The sequence below is a fragment of the Zingiber officinale genome, chromosome 5A (genome assembly GCF_018446385.1).
Source record: "Zingiber officinale cultivar Zhangliang chromosome 5A, Zo_v1.1, whole genome shotgun sequence".
Classification (NCBI taxonomy): Eukaryota; Viridiplantae; Streptophyta; class Magnoliopsida; order Zingiberales; family Zingiberaceae; genus Zingiber; species Zingiber officinale.
Genome location: NC_055994.1, coordinates 97,931,381 through 97,943,209, shown reverse-complemented (window position 1 = coordinate 97,943,209; position 11,829 = coordinate 97,931,381). Strand labels below are relative to the sequence as shown.

The 11,829-nt window shown below is 37.1% G+C and overlaps 1 protein-coding gene across 1 annotated transcript; it reads left to right on the top strand.

Annotated features, from left to right (window-relative positions):
* Window positions 1–229: 229 nt before the first annotated feature.
* LOC121979825 lies at window positions 230–3,417 on the top strand. The gene is made up of 4 exons (XM_042531816.1): window positions 230–490; window positions 580–736; window positions 2,322–2,456; window positions 2,927–3,417. Exons 1-4 carry the CDS (start codon window positions 230–232, stop codon window positions 3,415–3,417), a joined length of 1,044 nt encoding a protein of 347 aa, XP_042387750.1.
* Window positions 3,418–11,829: the final 8,412 nt, after the last annotated feature.

The following is an 11,829-nucleotide window of genomic DNA, read 5'->3' as shown; positions in this document are numbered from 1 at the left end:
GAAGCCGAGACTGCCATTCCTTTACCTTTCCCCCCAATGGAAAGTACAGCCAAGGAAGAATGTAGAAGAAGAAAAAGCTAGAGAGTTTCAAGAACTTGTTAATTTGTTTAGGAAGGTGGAGGCGAACGTACCTTTGTTGACCATGATTAAACAAATTCTGAAGTATGCTAAATTTTTCAAAGATCTTTGTGTGCATAAGAAGAAGTTAAAAGGGAATGAGTTGGTTAGCATGGGAAAGAACGTATCTACACTAATTCAACCACTTCCCCAGAAATATGAGGATCCAGGGATATTTACAGTGTCATGTGTTATTGGGAGCTGTGTGTTTGAAGATGCTATGTTAGATTTGGGTGCTTCAATTAATGTAATGCTAAAATCAGTGTTTCAATCACTTGGAATTGGGTTGTTACAACCTACGAGGGTGGTGGTTCAGTTGGCCAACTGTAGTTCTGCTCATCCAGCTGGTTTGATTGAGGATGTCTTGGTTAAAGTGAGAGAGCTTATATTCCTTGCCAATTTTTACATTTTGGATATGGAGGGTGATTTGCTAGCAAACAAGACTCTAATAATTCTTGGCAGACCTTCAATATTTTTGATGCAATTAAGTATCCCATGGAAGACCACTTTATTCTTAGCATTGATTTATTGGATGAAATGGATTTCATGGATTTTCATTCGGGTGTCTCTAAGTTTTATGAGTTGGGAACTAATTCTGAAGATTCGGATGATGTTGATGGTGATTTAGGAGAAATTGAGTTGAGACTTATTAGTGATCCATTTTAAATAGATGGAAAACATGTAAGTATAGGGGATTGCACAGTGGAAGCAATACCTCAAGAATCACATCTCATGATTGAATCCCACCTGAACCAGAAGGAATGATGTAAGTGTAAGGGATTGCATAGTAGAAGTAATACCTCAAGAATCACTACTATCTATTATGCAGTTATCAGAGATTGAGTTGAAACCTTTACCTAAGCATCTCAAATATGCATATTTGGACAAGGAACAATAGCTACCTATTATTGTAGCCCAAAATTTAGAGATAGATCAAGAACAAAGATTATTGGATATTTTGAGGCAACATCGAAAAGCTATAGGGTGGACACTTGCTGATATACTTGGGATCTGTCCTTCTATTTGTATGCATAGGATTTATTTAGAGGAGGATGTGAAACTAGTGAGACAACCACAGAGGCGGCTTAACCCATTGATTCTTGATGTGGTAAAGAAAGAGGTATCTAGACTTTTGCAAGCTGACATTATTTATCCAATTTCTGATAGTAATGGGTGAGTCAAGTCCATGTGGTTCCCAAGAGGTCTGGTATTATAGTGGTAGCAAATAATGATAATGAGTTGGTGCCCACAAGAGTTTAAAATTCATAGAGAGTATGTGTGGATTATAGGAAGCTGAATCAGACAAGCAGAAAAGACCACTACCCCTTACCTTTTATTGATTAGATGTTAGAAAGGCTAGCGGGGAAGTCACATTACTATTTTTTAGATGGATATATAGGTTATTTTCATATTTGCATAGATCCAGAGGATCAGGAAAAGACCACTTTTACTTGCCCATTCAGGACATTCGCTTATAGACGCATGCCATTCGAACTTTGTAACACTCCAGGAACCTTTCAGTGATACACGTTGAGTATTTTTGATAATTTATTAGAGCATTGTATGAAGGTATTCATGGGTGATTTTTCTGTTTATAGTTCATCTTTTGATGCATGTCTGGATAATTTATCAATGGTTTTGTGTAGATGCATTGAGACTGATCTAGTTCTGAATTTTGAAAAATGTCATTTCATGGTCGAACATGGTATTGCTTTATGTTATGTAGTCTCTAGGAATGGTATTAAGGTAGATCCTACTAAAATTAGTATTATATCTTCTTTATCTTACCTCGTATGCGTGCGAGATGTGCGAGCTTCTTAGACATACAGGGTTCTAGAGGCGCTTTATTAGGGACTTCAACAAAATTTCTCATCCACTTACTCATTTATTGTAGAAGGATGTGATATTTCATTTTGATCAAGACTGCAAGGATGAGTTTGAAAAATTAAAGGAGGCACTTATATCAGCTCCAATCATAAGCCACCGGATTGGACTTTTCCATTTAAGTTGATGTATAATGCTTCTAACTATGCAGTAAGAGTAGATGGAGCACCTCATGTCATTTTCTATGCTTCAAGGACTTTGGATGCTGCACAAGCAAACTACACCACAATAGAAAAAGAATTTTTAGCCATTGTTTTTTGCTTTGGATAAATTTAGATCATATCTGCTATATTCTCATGTGGTTATTTTTTTGCTTCAAGAATTCGACGTGGAGATACGCAATAGGAGCGGGAAGGAAAACCTAGTAGTAGATCATCTAAGCAGGATCGAGAGAGACTTTGATGACACGCCCATTGTTGATGATTTTCCAGATGAGCAACTTTTAGCGTTGAATGGTGAGTCGCCATGGCATGTAGATCTAGTTAATTTTTTAGTTGCACACGTTTTTCCTACACAATTTTCAAAAGATCAAAAAGATAAATTAAGAAGTGATGCAAAATATTATGTGTGGGATGAGCCATATTTGTGGAAATTTTATAGTGACCAGATCATTAGGAGATGCATTTCGATTCTGAGTTTCAGTCTATTCTTATCTTTTGTCACTCTCTAGCTTGTGGTGGGCATTTTGGCACCCAAAGGACTGCTATGAAAGTATTAGAATCTGGTTTATATTGGCTCACCTTATTTCATGATGCATACATGTTTTATAAATCTTATGATAGGTGTCAATGAATTGGGAACATAGGATGTAGAAATGAAATGCCTCAACAATTTATATTGTTTTGTGAAATTTTTGATGTGTGGGGTATTGATTTTATGGGTTAATTTCCCGTCTCTTTTGGATTTCTATATATTTTATTGACAGCTGATTATGTTTTCAAATGGGTGGAGGTCATTCCCATCAGGACTGATGATTCTTTAGTTGTTGTTAATTTTGCCAGGTCTCACATATTTTACAAATTTAGAGTACCCAGGGTGATCATTAGTGATCAAAGGTCTCATTTTTACAATAAACACATGAAGGCTTTGTTAAGCAAATATGTGGTGTTCCATCAAATTTTGACCCCTTATCACCCTCAAACAAATGAGCAAGCTGAAGTGTCAAATAGAGAGGCCAAGTTAATTCTTAAAAAAACAGTGGGACCTGATAGAAAGGATTGGAGCAAGAGGCTTGAGGATGCATTATGGGCTTATTACACTTCTTTTAAGACACCTATAAGAATGTCTCCATATCGAATTGTGTATGGAAAAGTTTGCCATTTACCAATGGAGATTGAACATAGGGTCTATTGGGTAGTAAAAGCTTACAACTTTGACACTAGCATAGCTGGAATTGAGAGGAAATTGCAACTTTAGGAACTCAAGGAAATTAGACTGGAAGCTTATGAAAACTCATGGATTTACAAGGAAAAAACTAAGAGTTTTCATGACAAGCACATTTTGTTAAAGGAGTTCAAAATTGGTGAAAAAGTACTTTTATATAAGTCTCATCTCGAACTGATAAAGGGTAAGTTGAGATCCAGATGGGAGGGCCCCTTTTGTATTACTAACATTTCTCACTATGGTGTTATAGAGATTCAGGAGGTGACTACAGGTAAAATTTTCAATGTGAATGGTCACCGGCTAAATAAATTTCATGAAGGAGTCAATGAATTACTGGTGGATGGTTTGGACGTCATGAATGCTTCTTACCCAACTTGAAGGGAAGTTGTTCTATCTTACCTTTATTCTTCCTTGTAGATATCCATTTCTTTACTTTGCTTACTTGAATAATCTTGTGGGTTTTGCAAATAATCTTTTTGATCTTCGGAAATAAATATATCCCTTGAAATTCTTCTATATCATCTTAGAGATTTTGAAAGTGGTTAGATTTGATTATTTAGTTTCAGGACTTAATGCCATAAATGGATTCTTGGATTGCATAAGGTTACTACTTAGTGATGGATTCCATGTTGATAAATTGAGATGACAACTTTTTCATACCTAGTGAGGATTTAACCTAATTATGTGATGCACTAGTGGTAATTGTCACTCTAGAACTTGTTTTAATTCTTTCAAAACCACATCCAATCTCTACACAAGTTGTTGCTTTCTTTCTTTTTAATCATCATTTCATTTATTTTTCTTTCTCATTGATTATTTTGGATATAGATACTTTTAATGTTATATGATGATTCTTTTGGCCGGGACGGATAAAGTTTAAGTGTGGGGGAAAGTACCTAGTATTTTGAAGTAACCGGATGCATTTTCTAATTATTGTGGTGAGTGTTTTCAAGGGGAACTAAATTGAGGATATTTGAGTGTTGAATTCATGCATTGGAAGTCCTTGTTGAGAGAGAAAAGGTTACCAAGAAAGTGAAATGTTAGATGCTATGGAGTATTTGAAGGCCATAAATGTTTATGACTGAGTTGGAAGTGAATCTTAAGTGTCACAAGTTACAATTCAGATTTGATGTATTTTGTAAGTGCAGTAGCTCAAGATGTGGAAATCGAGCAGCAAGGCTGTTTTTGTGAAGGGTTTCTGGTGTCAACTGTTGATACTGTTCTTGAACAGTATGGTTAAATGCAAGCTCTTAACATTATAGTGCTAAATTAAAACATTCCCTCAGCTTAATCTTTTATAGAGCAAGTTGAAATTGCTTTGAATTTCGGAAATTGATAATTTGATACTATGGTGACCCTTTATACATTGCCGATGTACAAGAGTTTAGAAGTTTTCTACACTCAAAACACAAGGAGACATATGTAGTAGAGAAAGTTGTGGAATGCTAAAGAAGTTACTGGAAATTCACTTGGTCAACATGTGAACCATTAGAAGTTGAAGTTGAAAGGTAGTGTAATGGTATTGGAATTTTTGTATCAAAGTGTGTACCAAACTATTCGGAGCAACACTTTAACCATTGAAAAATTAAATTGAATCTCTTGTATTTTCAGTAAAAAATGGTATGTTGTACTTTCCATGACAGCCATGAACTATATATCTAAATTTCAGAAGCTTGAAATTACTAATACAATGGAACAATGAAGATAATTTCAGGAACTTTCAGAAACTGAAACTGTTGGTGGAAAAGAATTCTGATGGAATTGGAAATTGTTTATATTTGATGTCACTTGAAACGAGACAATAAAACAGCTAATAAAGAAATAGCCACAAGTGAAAATGAGGGGAAAAAGATGAAATTACAAGTGTGAAAATAGTGAGGAAGACAAAACAGAATGGTATGGAAAAGCTGGAAGTTCATCATTGTGCAGGAATTGTATCAGTATTTTAACGAATTCTTCTGATTATAAAGGAATTGAAGGGCAAGCTAAATTTGAGTAAATGTTAAATAAGATCTATTGAGATTTAAGCTTCAAAGCTTGGTTGGAAATTCAAAGGAAATCAGAGAAGTGAAAAATTCAGAAACGGTGTGGCTGCAATTCTGAAGGAGCTTAAATGATCAGTAAAACTTTAACTCTAGAAGTTCCACAGTAATGGAAACCTTATAAAGGTCTCTCCAATCTGGATCATACAAAGTTGGATTAAATGCAAATAGAGAGTAAAGTAAAATATCACTAATGCTACTGAAATGCAAAGAAATTCAGTAATAAGAGGAATTTCAAGAATGGAGAAGTGTTGCAGTCCAAAATCTTTATGCAGTACCTGCTTAACATTCAAGTGCCAATTGAAATCTTCACTTAGGCTAAATTCTTCATGATTCAAATTTAAATAGTGTGCAATCCAAAATTGTAAAACTTATAATCTGAAACCATGCAAAATTAGTTTAAATTGTGGAAATTCTGCAACATGGCAAGCTGATTTAGGTCGAAATGATAAGTTGGATTGGAATTGAATGACATGCACCAAGATCTCTATCGAACTAAAGCTGATGAAATCTGTACAAATCAGAAAAGATAGTGAGGAATGAAGCAGTTAGGAGTGTGCCAACTTCCTAACTGTTTTTCTGATCCGAGATAAATGGAATTTAGGCTTTTATGGATTGTATGCTAAATGAAATCTTTGATGAAGATTAACCTCAAAGCTCAAGCAGAAATTCCAAGGAGATCAGAATTTGAAACTAAATTAAGAATTTCAGGAATTCTAGGAAATCAGAATTTGTTGGGTTGTGAGATTGTGATGGAATTTAAAGTGATCCCTAGTTCTTTCAGACTAGAAATTCAACTAGAACAAATGGAGAAGCCTTGAAGGTGAATCACTTATATGCTGAGAAATAGAATTGCTGAACATCTACTTCAGATTTGGATTGCCATAAGATTTGTGCTGAAAATGAGAAGCTGAATTCTAAAAACAGGAGTTGAGACTTAGAGATTATGTGCTAATTAGAATGACCTTCATGTAAGTTCTGCTATAGCATTGAGTTCCAAAATAGAAAATGAAGAATTTGATTCCATAAAATTCTTCCAGCTACTCCAGAATTTGGAAATGCAAAATTGCAAATTTCTGTGTACCTTGATTAGTAAACCATGGCCAAAAGTCATCAGTGTAGCATTTAATTGTTCCATATCTTCCACCATTACTCTCAACTTTGTCTTCCTTATTTCTTTTCCAACACACATATCTCACTTGATTTGGTTTTTTACTTCCATTGAAATTCTAATGCACCTTCATAATTGTGAATTCTAATGTCTATGATAGTGAAGAAGAATAGAAGAGAAGTAAGCATATGGTAGTGCTTGTACCATGAGTAGCTAGAATGATCTCTACCATTGCATGAATTTGTGATTAGGATGAGAGCCAATAAATTTACCTTGTGAAAATTAGTTGTTGTTGTCATTTTCAGTTTATGCAAGATGGATTGAAGTCATTAGGTTTGTTACCAATTGATCCGGTAGTAAGAGCGGGCCCCCCCTGCAAAGTCAACGCCAAGGGGAAGTCACCGGAGCAGCCGCCCATCCGGGGGAGAGTGTGGTCCAACCGAACGGACGGCCGTAGATGGCCGGTCCGACCGAACTGCCGGGCGGCTCGCACTTATGGTTGGAAGGCACCCTGTCAAATCGGGGTTCCGACGCTCAGTTCAAAAGGTCATGGACCGAGCTGACCTTTTGACCGACCAAAGTCATAAAGCACCCCTGTTTATTAGTCTCCACAAAGCACAAGTAAACCACTGCGGATGTCCGGCCGGATGTTGAGGGAGCTGTCCGCCCGGACGACAAGTTTGGAGCAAGGGAAAAGGACAGGGGACTCCTTTCTCTGACAACCGGTAGGTTTCACGTGTGTGCCATGCTCCAAATCTTGTGACAGGGGATTCTGCTGTCCCATCAAGGGCATGCTTTGACTGTAGCGATATGGGTCAGGTAAGCTTTCTGACAGCCGCATACCTAGGAAAGGACAGAGGACACGTATGCACCTCGGTACACGTGCCCAAACCCTTCACAGCTCTATATAAAGAGCCTCAGACTTCGCTGGAGGGGGGATTTCTTCGGGAGGTATTCTGAGACTTTGGGAGCCACCTTGTTCATCGTAATTTACCTGACTTGAGCGTCGGAGGGTCGCCGCCGGGAACCCCCTTCCCGGCCCGACTTCTGTGCAGGTTAGCCGGAGCATCGCGCCACCGGTTGGAGATCTACATCAGCGAGCCGGAGAGCGCCACGTGCCCAGCGTCTGTTGACTTCTGGTTCGGACAGGATCACCAATGTAAGAAAGGAAACCATGAAAGCTAGAGTTGATGAGACTTGATAATCTTAGGTAACTCTCTTTTATTATCTTCTATACATGAATAAGAATCGATAGGGAGAAATACTTTAGTTGTTCTTTTGCTTTGTTCACTTGCATGGGATGTGTAAGGATAAGTGTGGGGGAGTTGATAATTAGCATCTTGATGCATACTTTTAGCTCTTATGTTGAATATTTAGTATCTCCTCATGTGAGTAAGGCTTGATTTATCTTATATTTTATGAGTTGAAATATATTTGGAGCTTTGATGCATTTTCTTTACATTCTAGGGAATTTCATTTAATAATTGCACTTTGTCTTGTAGGAAGTTGATTCATGAACCAAATGAAGATGCTTAACTTGAATTCTACTAGGTCTCAAATGATTCAACCTAATCACACGACCGTAGAGCTTGATTGAGCATTTCAACTGATTGGATCTTTTATCCGAGCGGCTCCCAAGTCCTCTTGGTCTGATCGAATTTTCGAGATATACTACTTGACCGAGCTCTTTGTCTAATCGGATGCCGAGTCCTCAAGGTACCTAACCTTCGGTAACCGATCCATCCCATTAAAGAGCGATGTTCGATTGGACAGCAAATAAGACTTGCCCTATAGTGTCCAAAATCAAATTATTTTAATTAAGATGATTTATTTGATTAATTTAAATTTAATTAAGAATTGAATAATTTAAATAGATAGATTTAGTTAATTAAGTCAGCTCACATTTGTAGAATTTGAATTGATTAATTTTATTAAGAAAATGGTTGGATAAAAATATATATAAAGTTTATTTTATATCTAAATATATATATGAAAATTTATAAGACTTAATGAGTATATAAAAATTTATATAACTTATAGACAAAAATTTGTATAAAATTTATTACATATAAATTTTATGCAAGAAATTAAATTAAGATATGTATTCTCAGGATAAATATATATAAATCTGAATTTTATAAAAAATGGTTTAGGAAGTATAAATTTATATGTCTCATAAATGCAAATTTATATTATGTATAAAATTTTATTAGACATATATAGTAAGTAATAAATTGGAGATGTAAATGTAAATCCGAATTTTCCCATAGAAAAGTGATATATAGAAAAGTTCTATGAAAAGTTCTGATGTGTATAAAATTTTAGTTGTTATAGAATCTTTGAAAATGTATAAAAAATTTTATTACACATATAGTATGTAATAAATTTGAGATATGAATATATATAGATTTGAATTTATTTTCCATAGAAAATTGATATGAAAATTTATGTGTATAAAATTTTAGTTTGTTATGGAATCTTGTACAAATTAAATTGAAAAAGGATAAGGCATATAAACAAAACATACATATATACATCATGTTACGTAGCACATTTATTTAAGGTATAAATTAAAAAGACTTATTTGTAATTTGGTAAGATTTTTATTTATGATTTTTATAGAGATTCCAAATACTTGATTATGTTTTATGAACTAATTGTGGAAAGATTTGTATGGAATTTATATATGATAGACTTGGCGCCACCTCTCTCTCTCTCTATATATATATGCACCCTTAGGAAAATCTTGCTCCTATTCTTTTTGCACTTCAGCCAAACCCCTAGCCTTCACCACCGCCAGCCTTAGCCTCTCCATCGTCGGACCAAGCTATAAGGGAAGAAGAAGAAGAAAAAGAAGAAGAAGAAAAAGAAGAAGAGACTTAGTAGCAAGGAGTTGAAGGCATGCTCATCTCATCTTATGAATGTATTGGTTCTTATAAACTATTTATGTTAGGTTCCTTGGTAGTTATGTTAAGTTTGGATTAGGTTAGTTATTCTTATATTTCTCCTTCTTTCTTATCATGAGATCAATAGATGCCATAAGCTAGTTTAGTTCTTAGTTTAGAATGTATGAAATAAAATATATCTTGGTAACTTAGTAATTAATATAGGTTTCCAGATTTGAAGGCTTAGAATGTTAGGAGATAAATATGTTTTAACAACTTCACGATTAAGGAAGGTTTGGGATTAGAGATTTTGATGCCAAGAATCTATCCATTTTATGCTAACCTTAAGGCATATGTAAATTTCATATTTTCGGTGTAATTATGCTCAAGTTCTTTTATTTTTGATCATGATCATCTTGAACATCATATGATAATTTTGGAATAGTTTTAGTTTGCTATGTGAAAACCTTGTAGGCTATAGGCTAATTTCAGATATTAGGGTTAGCTGTGCTCATGTTCCTTTTATTCCCTAGCATGTTAGCTTTATGGGTTAGATGGGATATTTCGGAATTTGCTTAGTTATACTTGTATTTATTCATACTCCTTACCATGCTCACTTAAATTCTTAGGTTCGGTTCTTATCTTAAAAAGAGTTTAGTTTATTTAGTTATAACCTTTAATATGTGTGTTTTACCCATGATATGTTGGAGGATCTTGTGGCCGGCTAGAAGGGGGTTGAATGGACGGCGCCCTCAAATCCTTGCTTCCTACGATGTTAGCGCAGCGGAATACAAACGAACACAAATAGAAAGCTAAACACCAAATACAAGAATGGAAATGCAAACCGCTAACACGTTCGTTTACGTGGTTCGGAGATAACTTGCTCCTACTCCACGGCGTGTCCGTAAGGTGGACGACCCCTCAATCCGTCAGTGGATTAGTCCCCGGCAAACTCCGGCTAGCTCAACCTCCTTGTGGGTGGAGAAACCTCACCACAACACTCACCAAAAACACTTGGACACAAGGGAACCTTTGAGCACTTAGTGACTACTGATTAGGCATTAATCAAGTCTAATTTCGTCATGTTGGCCGACCATCCCAAGCTCCTTCTTATAGAGCTTGGAAGAAATCAGCAAGCTGATTTGCCCGTTACCAGTCGACTGGTCCTTGCACCAGTCGACTGGTGCCAGCCCAACGGCTCTCTACCAGTCGACTGGTCCCAGGACCAGTCGACTGATCCCAGGACCAGTCGACTGATCCCAGCCATTTCGGGCACAGAGAGCTTCTGTGCTCACCACCAGTCGACTGATCCCAATACCAGTCGATTGGTACAACCCTATACCTAGGGTTCCCATCCCGAGTACATTTCTCTCAGCACTCGGACCCTCACGACTCACTTGACTCTTCATTGCAGCTTTGACCACTTGCATTCAAGCCTACTTCCTTTGGCTCTCGTCCCTCGGATGCATCCAAGCCCGCGGCTCGTCCCCAATGCCATCCTTCACGTATGCCTCGAAGTCGCTTCCATCGGCCCTTGTCCATGCTACCTTGTCCACGGTCCCTCGGATGCTCCATCCTTCACCGGACCCGAAGCCGTCAACCTGAGTCACATGTGTCACCTGCAGTCCTGCACAACTCAAGTACACATATCAAATAACGAGGGTAAACCTAACTTAAACCCTTTGCCCAAACACCAAAACACATAGTCCCGCGGACCATTAGGATTGCTCCAACAATCTTCCCCTTTTTGGTGTTTGACAATACGTTTAAGTTAGGGAAAACATATAGCAAATAAACATGCTAATAACAAATGGACTTAAGTCGCCAAGGCTACACACTTGGACTTACACCGCCGAATGGACTTACGATGCCAAGGCTACATACTTGGACTTATAATGCCGAATGGACTTACGTTGCCAAGGCTACACACTTGGGCTTACACTGCCGACTGGACTTACGTTGCCAATGCTACACACTCGGACTTACACCGCCGAATGGACTTACGTTGCTAAGGCTACACACTTGGCAACCGTCGTATCAAAATGCAACATGCATTGGAACCTATCCCAAGGCTCCCCCTACACCTAAGCTCCTAAATGAGCTAGGATTTTCCCATAGGGATTTTTAAGAACCTATCACAAGGCTCCCCCCATGCAAAGGTATTTAAGGTTTTCCTAACTAAACCTTCTCCCCCTTTACCTAACATCCAAAAAGTTCTCCAACAATATCCCAATTGTTGAAAACTTATCATCCAAACTGACCCAAACTCATGTATTTATCCCCCATGGATCCCATACATTTAAGCGAGTTGACATGGTCAAGAACAGCACTGAGAAACAACATCAGGCTGGTATCAGTCGACTGCCCCTGAGTGCCAGTCGACTGCCTCCTTTGACACAACCTTATA

Bases quoted from the DNA above. Each gene is read 5' to 3' on its own strand.
- LOC121979825 (XM_042531816.1), top strand. From the start codon at position 230: ATGGGAAAGAACGTATCTACACTAATTCAACCACTTCCCCAGAAATAT. The intron at 737-2,321 runs GTGATTTAGGAG...TTTTGCTTCAAG, and splicing joins AGATTCGGATGATGTTGATG to AATTCGACGTGGAGATACGC. The intron at 2,457-2,926 runs GTGAGTCGCCAT...TTTTATTGACAG, and splicing joins GCAACTTTTAGCGTTGAATG to CTGATTATGTTTTCAAATGG.